Below are 18,103 nucleotides of genomic sequence, written 5' to 3' on the forward strand. Positions count from 1 at the left end.
TTATTGTTTAATCAAATGTGTAAAGAACAATTCAATAATTAACTTTTTTAAAAAACAGTCCTAGGCATGCCAGTGAGCAAAGCAAGGCCTCTCCAGGCCTTTCCAGTAATTGTTCCAGAGTTTGTTCTGCCGTAAATCGTTTACTGCTTGCCATTTTGATAAAACAATTCTGTAATAATGCTGTATCTCTCTCGAATTTATCTCTTTGTGCTCGCTAACACTCCGATTGCTTTCTGCTTTCTCCACGTGATGCTGATTCTCCGATCGCTCGAATTTAGCTCTTAGTGCTCGCTAATACTCCGATCGCGTTCTGCTTTCTCCACCCTGATGCTGATTCTCTGAACGTTTATTGATTATATGTCTTTTACTTTCGTCCAGCCAGCTTTTACAAGGCTACAGCAGAGCTACAGAGTCCTCTGAATCGCTAGAAGACATAACCTTCCTCTGATTGGGTTAGAAAAAGACTCCTCCCAGCGGCAATTTTTCCATTGGCTGTTGCTTGTTGAATCTGCCTAGCACAATCGTTTTCATTGGCCTGTTTACGCAGTGGTATTGCGCAATAAGGGAAGTGTTTATACAAACTGGACACCGCTGTTTTCAGCGGAATCTGAGGAAGACGGCAAAAAAAACCGCATCTCTCTAGCATTAATAGTTTTTGAGATAACTACACATTTGTAAAAGTATGCCATTTTGGGCGGTACCGCCCAATCCGTCCCCAGAGGGTTAAGAAAATCAGACTGAATGTGTGAAAGACATATGACAGTATTTATAGGATGTATTAAGGAGGAGCCCAAACTACACTCCTAACCCTGGCCAAGTGATGCTTGGTATCACTTATTGGTACAGATTCTGTGAATAATACGCCAAAATAAAAGTTGAAAACAAGCATGAACTCTATCAACATTCATAAATGTTAGTATTGTAATTTTACTGTTGCTCTGTAAAATAAAATAAAAAGTAAGACAATAACAACGATAATAATCATTACAAAAGCTATGTTAATACATGTATTATAGCATTCACACGTAGTGTTAAATTTAGGATCTGTAATATTTTCAGCAAGGCAGCTTTTATTTGTACAGTAAAAATACATGCCTAATTCAAGAAGGGGGTCGGATGGCCAAAAAACATTATTTTACTAAGGTATAATATTTTTGTTAAATTGCAACTGTTGGTATAATGTCTGCTAGAATTTTCAGTGTTAAATATTTTTAAATTGTGGTTTTGTAATCGATTTTTTTCTTTGAAAAGCAAAAAAAAAAAACAGCAAAAATCACATTTTGTCTATTTAATATATGTAATGGTGATAAAAAAAAAAATAGCAAAATACATGGGAGAAATAAATTAGAAAAAAAAAACATGTTCGGTTTTCGACTTTTGGCCCAGTGTTTCATTTTGTTCGGTTTCGGATAAGAATTTTCATTTCGGTGCATCCCTAATAAAAATTATTATAATAAAATAAATAAAACATGTTTATTCTGTGGCACCTAAAAAATTATTTGGTTTTTTTCTTATAGGAGCCAATGGCTCCTTACGCGATTGTTTTGTCTGAAGCCCTGAGAATCAAGACGGAGATTCTGGCTTTTATTGTGTCATAGTGGGTTACATCATGATTCTGATCAAAGAAACCCTCTTTGATATCTGATGCTTCTCTCTAATGGACTATAAGATGACATTCCTTACATGTCCATCCAGCTCTTTAGGTTGATTTAATTAAAGACAACATAGATTAAATGACAACGGCAAAGACAACACTCTGCCCAGACATGCGTCAGCAGTTCCCCAGCCTCCCACAAAACCTGCTCTGTTTCAACACAGCCCATCTGCTGGAGCGCCTCTAAATTACATCACACTAGTACATGAGATCACATCATTGATAGTGGTCGACCGATATGTGTTTTTTGACAGCTAATGCTGATATCTTGAAAAGCAGCAGCGCAGTCAAAATAAAAGTCCCACCTCGAACACATCTGCCAAGGAGAAAAACATATTGGCCGATGCCGATATGCCAAATATCGATATATTAGTCAACCACTAATCATTGATATCTAATAAACAATGTGACATACAGTTTCAGCATCAACATTTCATGTCAGGAGAATGACAGGAAAAAATATATATACATTAGGTCAAACAATAAATAATGTCCTTTTATATAAGAAACAGCTTGCTGTAACATAGGCTAAAACTGAGCATTGGCCTCATATAAAATGTGCATTTCAAAGCAGAAAACAAATTAAAGTAAAAAAGTAATGTTTATATTTCACAGAGGTCTTGAACTTCACATGAACAGTGCTGATGGATCATGCAAAAAAAAAAAAAAAAACACGGTTGACCATTACCACCATTAACCATTCCCACTGCAGAAATGACCTAGTTTGTCACCCATGATTCATGTAGTCATTATTGAGCTGTGATGTAAAAGGCAGCTGACGGGGAAAAATATATGTTAATTTTAAGCATTCTGAATCCCTCCAGCCATTTCAGTATTAGTAAATCATCTACTATACTATAGTGAGGTGGTTCTCAAATGGTCTTCAGTTCATCAAGGGGTGACTCAGCATGTTTGTTGTGTGAAAGTACTGTTCTTAAATGCAAACACTGGTTGGTTAATTATAAATAATCTGTGTTATTACTCACCTTTAAAGGGTTGGTTCACCCAAAAATGAAAATTATGTCATTAATGACTCACCCTCATGTCGTTCCAAACTTTTTTTACATTTAGAACATGAACATTAAGAACAGAAATGGAATGATGTCTGAAATAAAAATTCTGCAAAACGAAATAATAGGTGAGGTTACCCTAGCCTTCATATTTTTTGGGGGCGATATCAGATCTGATCGCAATTCACAACAGAGATCTGAAGATAGAGCATCATAAAGACAAACACATTTTTATTTATCGTATTGATCAGTAATAGATATTCATTTGCTTGTTTATTTTCCATATTTTTACCTTCAGATTATGCTACAGTCGTCATCATCAAACAATCACTTAAACTATAACGACTTTTGCGCACAGAGAGGCTAAAGGGGGTTGCACACCGGACGAGAAGCGCAGCGCCGCGTCGCATCGCGCCACGTCTTTAAAATTCGAACACATTATTCTCTATGGGTGTACACACACCGGCGGCGCCATTCGGCGTCTGTCCGCGGCGCCCAGCTACAACTCAGAACGCTGTTCAAATTTCTGCCGCGCCACAGAGCGCCATCCGCATAGTTTTATATAAAAAAACCCAGATATTATAAACTGAAACTGAAATTAAAATACAGTACACTTGTGTCATTCAAATAAAACATTACAAAAAGTGTTTGGTTACGTTTTCAGCTGCACAGTTGCCTAGACAACAGATACAACAAAACAATAACAGCCTTATTATAATAACACAGATTCTTTTCATTAATTAACGTTCAAAACTCAGCTTTTATCAATTAAAATCATATATTTAAAATAATAATAATAGATGAAGTTAAAACTCTCCCATCTTGCTGCGAAATTGAGCTCACGCATATAGAATGTGCGTGTCCAGTGTGCGATACCTTGAGTTGTCCTACACTCGTCCGGTGTGCGACCGCCTTAAGTCAATTGAGCATAAGGAACACGGTCATTTAACATTTATTAATTCACATTTAGAATGAGAACATTTAGAACAGAAATTATGTCTGAAAAAATGTGCTGGCAAAACTAAATGCGCTATGGTTTACATCCCAGCCTTCATAATTTTTGCTAGAAAAACTAGCATGTTCACTCTGTCAGGTTTAAGGGAGGCCCTGAAAGACGTAACGACGTTACCTGCAGCACTGAACACACGTTCTGAGGGAATGCTTGTGGCGCAAATGGTCATATATTTTCGGGCAGGACATTCATCATTTCCTCCATGAGCTCATCCTTCACCTCGTCAGAAATGTCAATGTCCTTATACCTAGGGTCAACAAACGCGGTCTTTGCCAATAGCTGTTGAGTTGAGGGTGCACTGTATTTTTCCATCAAAACGGCAGACATTTTTTCTTTCATGTTGCGCGTAGGGGTGTGCCGGTTTCAGAATTGGTGATGACGGTTATGACGTGAGTCAAATGTGACGGTTCATAACATAACCGTCGGGGGGGGTGTGGGGGGGGGGGGTCGTTCAAAGGGGCGAGCCGCAAAAAAAAAGCCATTGCCATTTGCCCATTAGCTCCGCCCACTACCGGAGAAACTGGTATGTCTTCTGCTTGTTCGAAAATGAATATGAATATTTCTAAATTTAATCCATTATTTTGACAGGAGAAGACAACATAGAATAGTTTACATATAGCGTGTTGTTTAAGCGTGGTAAGACTCTCGCTCTCTCTCTCTTTGCATGTGTGAGAAACAGCGCTATCAGTAAAGTGATGGTGAGTCATGCGCATTCACAAAGAGTTTACAGAGTGTCAAATACAGGTGCGCTGTGTGTCCATTGAGATGAGCTGAAAAGTTCAGATCGCTTGAAGGAGAGAGAACTCTGAAGCTCAGATGCTGAAATTAATGCAAGCGTCATGCGCTTCAGTCTATGTAGTAAACAAACCTGCATGTCTCTGCCATTCATTAATTCACACAGAGACGCGCAGAACACGGATTTATATTTTAAACAACTTTTGCGGCTTAACATTTACAGATACTGGTCCATATGGAGATTTGATTTGATTATTGTATGCTAACTTTGGCAAATTCCATGACTGTCCATATTAAAATGCAAGTTTCATTTTCATGACTGGATTTCGAGATTCCGTCCTCGTTTTTTGCTTCATGGAAATCATAGAGCAAATTTCAAAGCCGCACCCGCCCGCCATCCGCTGCTTGTTTTGCAGTCTATGGCGATGCAATGCTTTGCTGATGCGAGCCGCAAAAAAAAGCCATTGTCTGTTCTAGAAAGGATGCAGCAAAGATATTTAATGCTAAAGTATGAGGCATAGGCCTACGCTGAGTTTCATTTACGATGAGATGTGCTCTAGGTCACAGTGCAGTGCAAGCGGCGCGCTGGTGCTTCCATGTCACGGTTATCATTGTCTGCTTTACTTGCTTTTTATTTATTAAAATACATGCAATTGGTTGATGAAACATTTATTAAAATTAAGATAAAATTTGTACAAAACGAAATTCGTTTTTAAGAAAGGTTTTCTACAAAGCAAAATTTTATGAAGTGGTAAATATCATGTCTGACGATTTACAAAACTTCATTAAGTGGTAAAAACCATGTCTCCCGATATATTGCGCATCTTATGATCTTATCTAAAAAATGAAAATAATTTTTGATAAAAAATGTTTGTAAAAAATATTTTAATGACACGGTTTTGGCGGTTATAGAGTTCTAATGACGGTTTTCAACTATAAACGTCGGTCTCACGGTTATATACTAACCGTCACACCCTTGGGTGTCCTCCTCAGCGGGGAGCAGCAGATCCTCGGTGACTAGTTGCAGCCCCGGTTTCAAAGAGGATGCAGTCACTGCTCGCTCAGAAGACAGTGCATCCGTGAAATCGGCAACATTTTTCAGGGCTGCATTCACCGATTCCATGACCTCCATGTCCTGCCACGTCGGAATTAGGTGTTGTGTGCGCCGGTCATCCAAAACCCTCCGAATGGCAGGGCCTTGTTCAAGAATGCGCGCAATCATTTTTTGCTTTGTTCCCCACCTGGTGGGGCAATACTGTGAACAAATTAAAACACATTTAGGATAGACTTTGCTTTAACATTATTTAAATTTACATATTTTTATATTACTTATATTATATAATATATGAATTATATTTAATATGATTTATATTTTATATTACATATTTGTACATGTTTAGCTATTTTAATATTTGTATAGAAATTACGTGTGCGCCTTTTTGTCTCAGTGGTTAATGAATGCTATTTAACAAAGGCATATAGAGTAATATAAATATGTAGACATATAGGCTAAATTAATATAAAGATTTAAAAATCTATGATATATATAAATATTTATATTATATATTTTTACATATTTATATTTATTTAGCCTATATCTCGTGTGCGCTTTGGTCTCAGTGTGGTTCAAGGCTATAATTTAACGAATGCTATTTAATTTAACAAAGTGTCGCTGCTCACAATATTGTGGCTGTTTTTTACTTAAAAATAAGATAAATATAAATAATATTTATAAATAAGATAAATATAAATAATATTTATAAGTAAAAAAAAAAAAAAAAAAAACAATGACGGTATAGTAAGATGCATCCTCAGGTTGGACGTATTTGAACGTGATACCGGAATCTATTTGTAGCGAATTCTACAAACGGGCTCATTAAAATTGCCTGGATGTCCTTTTTCATCAGGTTCAAAGCAAAAATGTGCCCATATTGGCAACGTGACATTTGGCTTTGCCACCAAGTTAGCCCTCTCTGCCATGTTTCGCAACCACGTGAGAGAACTGTGTTAAGCAGAATAAACACGTGCAATTAAAAACTGTGGTCCTGCTTTTTTGGCTTTCTCATTTTATGCTTTAGTATAATGAATATATAGGCTACAAGACATTATACACATGTACTCTAGTCAATACAAATGGAATGCTATTAGCCTATTAGAGGTGCATAGATAAATTTTTTAATCTAGATTAATATCACTGTAATCTTGGAATTAATCTAGATTAAAATGGCTCATTTGACTTCTGCCGAAGGCATTCAAAAAAAAAAAATTTTTGTGCGGTGATGACGGTTACAGGTTTAGACTAGAGGTCGACCGATATATCGCTCGGCCGATATATCGGGCCGATATTTGTCATTTTTTAATATATCGGCATCGGACGATATCCGTGTTTAGTAGCGCCGATTTAAAGTCAGGCACGTCGGCGGACAGCCCCGTGTTATTGGCGCGGTGGAAAGTGCTGCTGCAGCCACTGCATGTGAAGCTTTTGGAAGATTCAACAACAGACATGCGAGATAAAGGTAGTCAGAGAATTTCACTCTGTAAATGGAGTGGAGAAGTTGTCAGCTCTTACAAACACTGCAGCGTGATTGAGGGCTCCGTTACTCCGCACCGCTCACAGACAGCACCGCGCTCTGAGAGACAGACGTCCTGGAGCTGCCCAGAACGGTGAATCACATGTGTTCGGAAGCATGGTTTGATGCAGACAATAACCAGTTTTCCATCCAACTCATTTGTATTTAGGGATGTCAATATTTGATAATTTCCATGATCGATCGTCGTTTAAATTAACGGTCAAGCAATAACCTTAATGCTGCAAAATGCGTCTGCAGCGGTATTATTATTATGTGCAAAAGCCACTTGGAAAAAAAGCTTTCTCACCTGAATTAAAGGGGTTTTAGTATGAATAAAATGCTAGTAGCAGGACTGTAAAATGAATAAATGTGATTATGATCGTTTGATAAAATGAAGAGAGCGCGCCATACGTTTGAGATCATTTTACTTTGCTGAATGTTTTCTGTCAAGGAGACCGCTGAATGCGCCTCTTATGGTTTCGTGGTGCTCGTTGTTGTATTTTGAAATGCAACTGCAATGTTTTCAAATGACACTATAGTAGTGGTGCAACGGATCATCATTGATCCGTGATCCGTTCAGATCAATATCTTCAGTTCGGCATACGCGTGACCCGCGGTTTGATGTATGAAAAATGAAAAGAAAAAAAGGTTGCGCATGTTCAGTCCACACTCAGTGATAATGCCGAGCGGAGGAGCTTGAACGCCCCGCGCATTTTGGCTTCCCTTTCAGATATAATGATGAAGGAAAGAGGTTAGAGTGAAAAGATGGTGCCATATCTTTATGAACAGGAGAAGAAAAAAGTTGTGGATGAGCTATCCCGAGCATCCTCTGTTGCGCTCACGACAGACGGGTGGACGTCCAGGGGGACGGAGAGCTCTGTGATGATAACTGCTCACTTCATCACAGCAGACTGGGAGATGAGAAGTCCTTATTATTATGTTAAAAAGATGATATTATGCCATGTGCACTAAGTCCATACGAGGACGAGCGAGCGCGGGTTTGATTAGATGTATTTGGAGGTTATTGCTCACGTCTCGTTCTGCACATATCCAAATGTTTCCATATTCGCAATGTATCTGAATGTTAAACTATAATATTTTTTTTAATTTAAACTAGACGGAAAAATCATCCTCTTCACATGAGCAAAAACGTCCTTTGCATAACAGCAGATAGGACCGGTATAGGGTGTATTTAAACTGACCAGTGTAACTTTTTAAATGTTTGGTTGACTCTACTTTATTTTAATAATGAACTGCAATTGCTGCGATGTAAGTTCGAAATTAGAATGCACTTTAGATGTTCTGTGTCATTTATACCAAACACAAATGTTGCTGGTTGCTAGTGTCTTTGCAGCACTACTGTTATTTATTTTTTATATATTTATTTTTTTATATTTTTCAGTTTAATTGATTTTTATTTCTAAAATTGTATTTATTTAAATGTATATTTAAGTTTACATTTATGTTCCAACAAACTTGAAAAATTCTACTTAATAAATGTAAATGCTCTAAAACTTTTATGTAAATGATTGACATATATATATATATATATATATATATATATATATATATATATATATAAAACCTGTTTTATATATTTAATACTTGGTCAGTTTATTAATTTTAGTGCACTAAATTAAGATGAATGAAGAGATGGTTCAAGTCAGTGCTCAATAAATTATGATAGGTTTAGAAAAAATGTGTTGTGCATCCACTTATTATTAGTGTGACATTTTAGCATGCAAATCAAGGGGAAAACTCCAAGATATCGGCCCTAAAAATCGGCAGCACATATCGGCCATCGGCTGACCCTGACACCCACACATCGGCATCGGCATCGGCTATAGAAAAACCCATATCGGTCGATCTCTAGTTTAGACCCGCGGTAGGCGTCACGTGACCGTGGTATTGCGGTAATGCGGTAACCGTCCCAGGACTATATCATACATACATTTTTAATGGAGGGTAAGAAAGCTCTGACTAAATATAAAATATCTTAAACTGTGTTCCAAAGATGAACGGAGGTTTTACGGATTTGGAACGACATGAGGGTGAGTCAATAATGACATAGTTTTCATTTTTGGGTGAACTAACCCTTTAACATACAGTAGTTTCTTCTCTGCCTTCAGAGACCCCCACACTTCTAGTTTATAGCATATATAATAACCTGTAGCAGATCTATACAGGTGGAGCTGGGGAAGGTGGAGGGTTTCAGAGGAACTATGAAAGCACACTGTGAATGCTCTAGGGAAAGCTAACCAGCCATTTAAATGTAAAACAGCAAGCTTATTGGCTGTGTATGCAATATGAATATGAGGGAAGCTTGCTTGTGCCAAGAAATGTAACTGTGAATGTGAATATCATCAGTTTGCGTTAAGGACCCATCAGACTGCACCATCTAGATTTTCATGATAGAACCAGGGATATATTTGGAGAAACATTGGTAACCAAACAGTTCCAGTTCCTACTAATTTCCATTATATTTTTGACCGTATAGGAACTGAAGTCGTTTAGTTACCAACATTCATCAAAATATCTTCTTTTGTCTTCCACAGAAGAAGGAAATTCACACAGGATTGGAATGTCACAAATGTGAGTTAATTTTTATTTTTGGGTAAACCATCCCTTTAATGGGAAAAATGCATTGCACCTTCTAGAATGAATATGAGCACTGCTGTATAAGGATATGTGGCAGACCCGATCAGAAGAGGAGTATCCGGCTGCTGTGCATACCTCTCCCTGTCCCCGCTGCTCTCTACCAACAATGCAGCCGTCTGTTACACTGTCTATGAGAGATCTGACTGTTTATAGCCCTCAAGCTGCGCTTTCCTGTGATTGTTAGGCTACAGGGGTTCAAACTGAAAGAAACATTCAAAGCTCTGCTCCAGAGTGACCATGACTCATAATAAACAGCTTTGACTAATAAGTTACTTCAAAAATTTTACATACTGTTAATAGAAAAAACAGCATTACTGGTATTGAGGTGAGTGTTCTAACTGCAAAACTGCAGAGGGAACACAAGGTGGGATATTATTGCTTCAGCTGGGGAAGGAAAAAAGCAATGGGCCAAAAATATCTTCTGGTTCTGACAGCTTACTGTCAGATGAATAGGACCGAGACACAGAGGTCAAGATCTATTTTATGACTTTTCACCTATTTATCTGACTTCATGTGTTTGACATGCTACTGAATAGAAAACCATTACCTGCTGTAAAAAGGATCTGTGTGCTTTCTACTGAGGGGGTGACAGGGCAGCTGGAAGCATGAGGGAGAGAAAATGGACCAAACCAATTTTACAAGAAAAATATAACTATTTTATAGATTTGGTGAAATTGTATGAATTTGCACAATTTGATTAATACGAATATTTACAAAAATGTAAAAAAAATAAAAAATTTTTAAAAAAACTAAGCATGAAGGTGCACCCCTAAACCTAACACACTGGGGTAGATTATTAATAAATATAGTATACTAAAATGTAAAATAGTTAGAAATTGTCATGAGGGTAAAATAATTAAATTAAAAATGTACGCACTTTATGCTATTATTATGCACGTATGCTCACCAGCATACATTTAATTTTTTAAAAATATGGTGAAGAGTTATTTATTATAAAATATAATTGCAATTTAAAATAAACGTTTTCTATTTTAATACCGTATATTTTAAAATACAATTTACATATTTTATTCCTGTGTAAGGCAAAGGCAAAGCTGAATTTTCATCAGACATTACTCTAGTCTTCAGTCTTCCAAATCATTCTAATATGCTGATTTGCTGCTCAATTAATGTTTCTTATCATTATTAATATTGAATACAGTTGTGCCAGTTAAATTTTTTGTGGAAACTCTCATTAAAGTTATGCCATTCTCTATTCAAGTAAATAGTGTGTACCCTTGTATGCCTGTCAGCAACACAGAAATAGCTACCCAGAGGAATTAAGATGTCCAGAGTAGACTAACTTGCCTAAAATGACAGCATAGTGATTTAAAACAACTCTGTATAGACTCAGACAGTGAATGGAATTATGATGTTAATGCTTAATTTGCCTAATTTTTATATAAAGACATATAATTTATCTTTTTCCGTACTTGGCAGACAAAGCAGACAAGTACCAACAGTACTACCTGGATTAGAATGAATTTTTTTTTACTGAAACACTAAAGTAAACTATTAAAAAAAGTCCCTTATCTCTACTCAGGGAAAGAGAAATATAAGCTCTGAAAAAGGAGACAGTTGTATAAAGTCTAATTAACATCTTAACCAAAATACTCGTGGATGTATCATAGACATGCTGCTCACACATTACTCTTGTGACTAATGAGCTTCAGCGCATCACATAATGACAAAATTAGAAATGGAAAAAGTTTCACAACTAGGTCTTCCTATCTAAAATAACATGTTCTGTTTGCTTAAGTCGGCAGGTACAAAGTTTCCCTGCCACAGTTCTGGAAAGGGGGGTGGGATTGTGTAAGAAACTATGTTTGTCTGATGCAACAACAGTTCAATAGATCTGGAATGAATATAGTCACAGTTGCATAAATTATACATTTATTTGATCAAAACTACAGTAAAAGCACTAATACAGTGAAATATGAATCAAAAGTTCTATTTTTCTGTTATGGCAGAGCTGAGCTTCCAGCAGCCATTACTCCAGTCTTCAGTGTCATGTGAACCTTCAGAAATAATTTGAATATACATGCTGGGTAGAAAATAATAAGAAATGATTGTGATTTATTCTATTTAATTAAACATGTGGTCATGAAAAAATTAAGATTTTAAGATTAAGATTAAGATTTTAGAACCTAAACCTTGGCAAGTGTAATGAATTCTGAGTAACATCTCAGGAACACTATAGTGAGGTGGTAACTGCTAGCAAGCTCTTTACTGGACTTGTAGCTTTTACAAAAAAAAAAAAAGCACTATACTAATTGACTGTTTTGATTGTTAAACTCTTGCTCAGCAGGCATCAAGTATTTAGTGTGACCTGTGGGCCTCCACCTTTGACTCCTGAAGTCAGAGTGGAGCACAAGGATGACAAGTTCCTCCCTTACTAACAAGCAGATTAGTGACCAGCTTTATAATCCTGATCCAACACGACAGGATTCCCAGAACAGAGGCTTTGCAGGAAAGTCACAACTGTGCGGCCAGGAAGGTCAGGATGTGTAACCACTGATTCATTAATTCATTAACTTGCACACTTTGCTCTGATTTTACAATTTATCATTGTGTCATCAGATGAACTGCACAGAATTTTGAGCTATTGTGTTGGGAAGTGAAAAAAAAATGTCCTCATCTCAGAACAATGCACACTGCAATACTCCCTCACATTCTTTCATGCTTTCATCAGATGTGGGTCAAGTTCCCAGTGATACAAATGACTGCTGATGCATTTAACTGCACTCTGCCTTTTAACAGCAAAACGAGACCCAGCCCTCACAACTGGAAATGTTGTAGCCATGCACACAATATGCCTGGTTTATAATCTGAACATACACAATAAGACTTTTTAAAAAAATATATATTTATAGTTTACATTAAATTGATCAAAAGTGACAATAAAGGCATAGAATGTTACAAAAGATTTCCAATTAATGATGTTCTATTCATCAAAGATCTTGCAATAAAAATGAATCACAGTTTCCACAAAAATACGAACCAGAATAACTGTGTTCAACATTGACAATAATAAAAATGCACATCAGCATATTAGAATGATTTCTAAAGGATAATTTGAAAACTAAAGATACAGCTGCTGAAAATTTGTCATCACGGGAATAGATGACTTTTAAAAATAGAATCATATACTCAGCAGTTCTTTTGAACTGTAATAACATTTCTACAATATTACAGCATTCTTGGAGAGCGTAAGAGATTGGAAACGGCTAAGATCGAATGCGATTTTTTTTTGTTTACACACGTGCATCAAATTCCGACCTGTGTCAGATGTGGACAAAAAATCTGAATTAGTCTTGCCTGAATTACTTAATTTCATGCTCATAAGGGTTCTTCAATCTTTTTCAGCAGAAGGACCATGAGCATAGTCTACATGAATCATTTGTATTAAATACATATAAGATGACTCACTGTTTGGCTTCCTCTAGGTGACAAAGGTATTCATAAGCAATATTCTGCCTCCTCCTCTCATCCATTTCTTCTGCCGACAGCCTCTCATCGTCCACAATGGCTGTAGGATAGACAAAGGAAAATAGTTGGACAATGCAACACCCGATATCAAGATTAGAGGTTATTTTTCCGTAATGTTGGAATAACACATCAGAACGCTGAGCGTGACATTTTCCTCTCCTGGTTAATCAGCTAACTGTAGCATAGCCAACACAACTACCACTAGACTATTCAGTTACAAACTATGACAAAGGGAAATGAATGAATATGACACCATATAGCCAATTTCCATTCTTCTAATTATATTTTATTCAGAATCTGTGTTTCAGACTGCTTTTGATTTAGTCACGCTGGAATCGTCTTTCAGTAGCTTGAACTAGAAAAAGTGCTTAAGCAATTTGAAGTGAAGGAATGAAGGGAATCTAAAACACCCCACTAACACCCCATAGATCAACTAGGTGAAACACTGAATGTGTGTGTATGCTTGAGTAATTTTACACAATAAACATTACACATGTGCGGAAATAATCAGCGGTATATGTGAAATCATCAGAAGGCAACACTGTTACATCATGTTACTTTAAAAAACTATTTGTGGCTGACATTTACATGATTGCTGCTACATTACTTCTCTGCCACATCTTCACAAGACTGACAGGTTCAACACAATCACTTTACGTCTGGTTAAGTAGCTGGAATCACCTTACATGTGACTTAAGCTGGTCACAAGAAGTTGTTGATCAGTCATTTGATGTAATTGGGACAAACAAACAATTGATGACATGCCATTAACTGTCCTTTCTCTCAAAAAGATTTTGGACATTTAATTTGCATGTGGAATGGCATTGCAATAGATGCAATTATCAAAATCAAGTGCCATCTGCAAACAACTCATACTTGAGTTCTTCATAGAACTAACTTTGCTAATATTTTTTGCCATGCAATGCCAATGACCTTTAAATACCTTGTCCTAAAGTGATTTTAGTGGATGTGTATCAGAGTTTATAGTGAATTTATAGTTTTTAGTGAATGACCGTATACAGTTGAGGGTTAGAATATTTGTGAAAAATATATATTTCTTTTGTTCAGGTTCAGCAAAACTGAATTTAGTTTAAATACAAATTCTTATGACTTTCTTAAAATTATTTATTTGAAATAAAAAATTTACTGTCACTTTGATCAACTCAATGCATCCCTAATAAATAAAAGTTTGTTTGTTTTTTTTTTACAAAAAAGAACATCTTTACTCACCCCAAACTTTTGAACAATAGTGTATATTTGTAAAGTGTTTTGATATAAAGTGTGTTTATCCAGTTTTGTTTCTTGTTTTTTTTCTATAAACGTCATTCAGTTTGATTTTATTCAATACAAAAACATGTTAAAATTTTGACTGAAGCTCAGTGTCATAAGAGCATCATTACTTTTTTTTTTATTTACTTTATCTTGTTATATTGAATAATTTATTTTAATAGCATGAAGCTGCTGTTGTCACTTACTGTAACACAGTCACCAATCACATGATGCAAACCAACACAATAGGTGCGTTCGGCTTGAAGCAGCGCTGCGCAGAATGATCACTGTATGACATCAAAGTAGCGCGAGAGCAATAAGAGAGCAGATGGATCCAATGCATTCGAATCACTCTTGCGGTACTTTGATTTCATACAGTGATCATTCTGTGTACCGCTGCTTCAAGTCAAACGCGCCTAATCGTATTCAGTCCTAGGTAAAACCAGGACTGGATTTCGAATGTGTTAGTGAAACTGTGCAAAGCTGATGTGGTGCAAGATGATCAACATGACGTGACTTAACACATCAACTTGACACAATAGATCAACTGCCAACCACATCTCACCATCAAAACACCATCTATGAAAGCAGCACATACGTTCACAAACTGTAGTGTTTACCACAGAGCTCATGATTGATTTTGAGAGCGGTCTACTAGCAGATGTAGCGGCACTCACGTCACTTGGTTTAATAAGTTATTTGATTATACAATCGCCCATCCCTTGACTGAAATATTCCGTGCATCTCCTCCAAAGCCTGGTGGAGCCCAGAAACATCAATAAAATAGTAAAATATGACACTTATTATGACTCTTGGTGAAGTAGGTCACACCCACTCTCACAAAAAAAAAAAAAGGCAGCAGCTTGACAACAAAACCCAGTGCAGTTAAAAAGAAACCTAAAGAGAACGGGTGATGCTCTGACACGAAATGAGGAGATCATTTTTACAGCACAAGACTGTGTCTGACTATACCAAGTGTTTTCACGATCCTCATTCATCTAGTAATAATTAAGCTTGCTGACACATTGTCCCATGCTGGTCTTTGTTCGGGTAAATGAGATTCAGTTCTCTAATGGCAAACAGCATTGCAAATTTCTCACCCTGACGCACAGGCTCGGGCTAGCCAGATAACCTCTGTGGGGATTCATTACGTAGGTCAGCCTTATCACCTCAGTCTGTCCCACAGACAATAAACTCGCTATTTTGAAAACACGGCAACAAAAGTGGGTTCTCACAAAAGTGGCTCTGCATTTAAAATATTATAAACCAGGAAAGACTCATTAGCAATCTGAAGTGCAACAGCCATTTGAGGAAACATCGGTGGGTAGATTTAGCCTGTTGATTAAGATCTGACCTGGCGATGTGTTTTAACAGAGGCACATTTCAGTAACAATCATGATCATGAGACAACGAAGACTGGAGTACTGGCTGCTGAAAATTCAGCTTTGCCACAATAGAAAAAAAATTATATCTAAAGAAGTTATTTTACATTACTGCTTTTATTATATTTTTGATCAGATAAATGCAGCCTTGGTGAACATAAGAGACTTCGTTTGAAAACATCTCACCAACCCCAACGTTTGAACAGTAATGTAAACTGTGTCAGCAACCGCACCACACTTCTAGCGGTCGCGAGGTGAACGTCTGTTTGTAAACTGTGGCCATCCAATCTCTCTTTTCAATATGGGCCACAGCTTCCTCATATGACCATGAGATGCAGTGGAGGGCACTTCAGTCCTCCTTGCACGAAATGATGTAATTTCCTCCTGTATGCTTACTTTTTAAGATGAAATCTGTCTGGATTGATCTCTATCATCTATCACTGTGATGCAGACTTTGGTTCAACTTTTGGGGGGTATCTTCAAACAAACATTTTAAGACGCAGGGTATAGTTGTAACAGATTGTGGAGTTCAATTCAACATGTGAAGCATAAAAATGTCTTGTCCCAATTCCAAAAATCAGCTTTTTGTGAATAACAAATGCAATAAATAACAAAAAGGCTCATGCAAACACCCTATATAAAATGAATGATAATAATTAATTAATTAATTAATTAAATTACTGTCAGCAGTTTAGCTGGAATGTGATCTCTGTGCCAGCGTTGGCAGAGAGTTAAGTAAACTTCATCATAATATGAGCCGACATAAATTTAGTTAGCTAGTTCATCTCTCAACCTTGATTTGATATGGTAGACTTAACTAACAGGTTCTGACACACTACCAACTAGCAGTTTATGCCAGAATCAAATATCTGCTGCAAACAGTATATTAACCATTCTTCATCGTTATATTTTTAATATAATGATGTACACACAGTAAAACAGTATGTCTACCAGCATGGTGAAATTTGTGTGTTTCTAATTAATACAACCAGCACAAATAAACTCCTTAAACAGAATTCCTCAAATATCTGGACTGTATGGACTGTCAGGTGCTTTTACAAAGAGCAGAGGTAATATTTAACTGGAGAAAACTCTCATGAAGCTTCTCTTTGCTCAGACCACAGCATGAGATCTAATGCCATTGCCAAGAATACACAGACACCTTTCTGGGGCAACATAATATAAGGACATGGCAGAGAAAGTTCAGGAATCTAATGCTGGATAGACAGAATAGTTAGGCTAATATAGCATATCTGTAAGGCCCAGAACCAGAAGACATTGTAACGGCTCATTGTGCATTGTCTTATAGAAGTTAACATTCTAGATTAAAAAATGGGAAGTGGAATGACAGAAATATCATTGGTAACTGAGTTTAAACTATAGATAGACCGAGTCATCAGTTCTGTTATCTGGACTGAATTGTGTTTTTTTTTTTTTTTTTACACATATCTATACTTTATCTCTTACTGGTCAAGTCAGTCAGTTCAGTCATAAATCATGATATTAAAATTGCCTTAAATGATACCCTTTCAGTTATAACACCTGGATTGTTTTTTATAATAACTTTAAATAACAACTATTGATAGACTGATCAATCAGCCATATTAACTTCAAACACACATTTTATGCACTCTAAAAATGCTTTTTCAGATAACCTAAAGGTTAACTGGCTTTTTTCAAGTCAAAAATATTATTCAAAATCTGCCTGTATACATGAGCTCATACTGAACTCATTTTTAAAGCATTAGGTCAGCATCAGTGTGCTTCCAAATACTGCATATTATATAGGCCTATAACATTAACATGTATATTCATACTATTGAGGAAATACATTTTCTCAATATTATGCATGTAACGTTACTGTACATGTGCAACCCAACCACCAACCCACTCCATAAGATGTCAGATTACTGTGGCTGTTACTCTTGCTGACCAACTGTCCAGGGCATTACAGGGCATTCAAATTCAGTTAACCCTCAAATCTAATTAGTTTTATAATTAAAGAGTAGATTCATAACTGATATCAAGTGAAATGGCTCTACTCACATCCATATCGTGGTCTGAGAGAGTTTGCGCCGTCTTCATGGTACATCCTGCTTCCTCTGAAACTCTGCTGAGCCTCCACCAGAAACTTTCTTACACTGACTACAGCCTTTTTTTCTCAAGCGACCAAAACAAAATTTGCTCCTGTTATCATAGCCTTGGTTCCAAGTAAAACGGCGTGCCCATTTGCACTGAGGCGCTTTCGGTTACAGCGACTCTTCCTTAGCCTGTCAACCTGATGAAAGCCCTGTGAGCTCGCGCTGAAGCTCCGCGCTGACACT

At 36.8% G+C, this 18,103-nt stretch overlaps 1 protein-coding gene across 1 annotated transcript in view; it reads right to left on the bottom strand.

Annotated features, from left to right (window-relative positions):
- The window catches only part of iqgap2 (IQ motif containing GTPase activating protein 2), a 58,642-nt gene extending 40,539 nt beyond the window's left edge, over positions 1-18,103 (bottom strand). Inside the window, exons 1-2 of the mRNA XM_052556944.1 lie at positions 17,826-18,103; positions 13,069-13,168 (exon numbers count right to left, since the gene is read on the bottom strand). Of these exons, the coding sequence (XP_052412904.1) occupies positions 13,069-13,168; positions 17,826-17,871 (146 nt within the window). The 5' untranslated portion in view covers positions 17,872-18,103. The remainder of the gene's footprint in view (positions 1-13,068; positions 13,169-17,825) is intronic.

Source organism: Carassius gibelio, chromosome B5 (genome assembly GCF_023724105.1).
Source record: "Carassius gibelio isolate Cgi1373 ecotype wild population from Czech Republic chromosome B5, carGib1.2-hapl.c, whole genome shotgun sequence".
NCBI classification, from domain to species: domain Eukaryota; kingdom Metazoa; phylum Chordata; class Actinopteri; order Cypriniformes; family Cyprinidae; genus Carassius; species Carassius gibelio.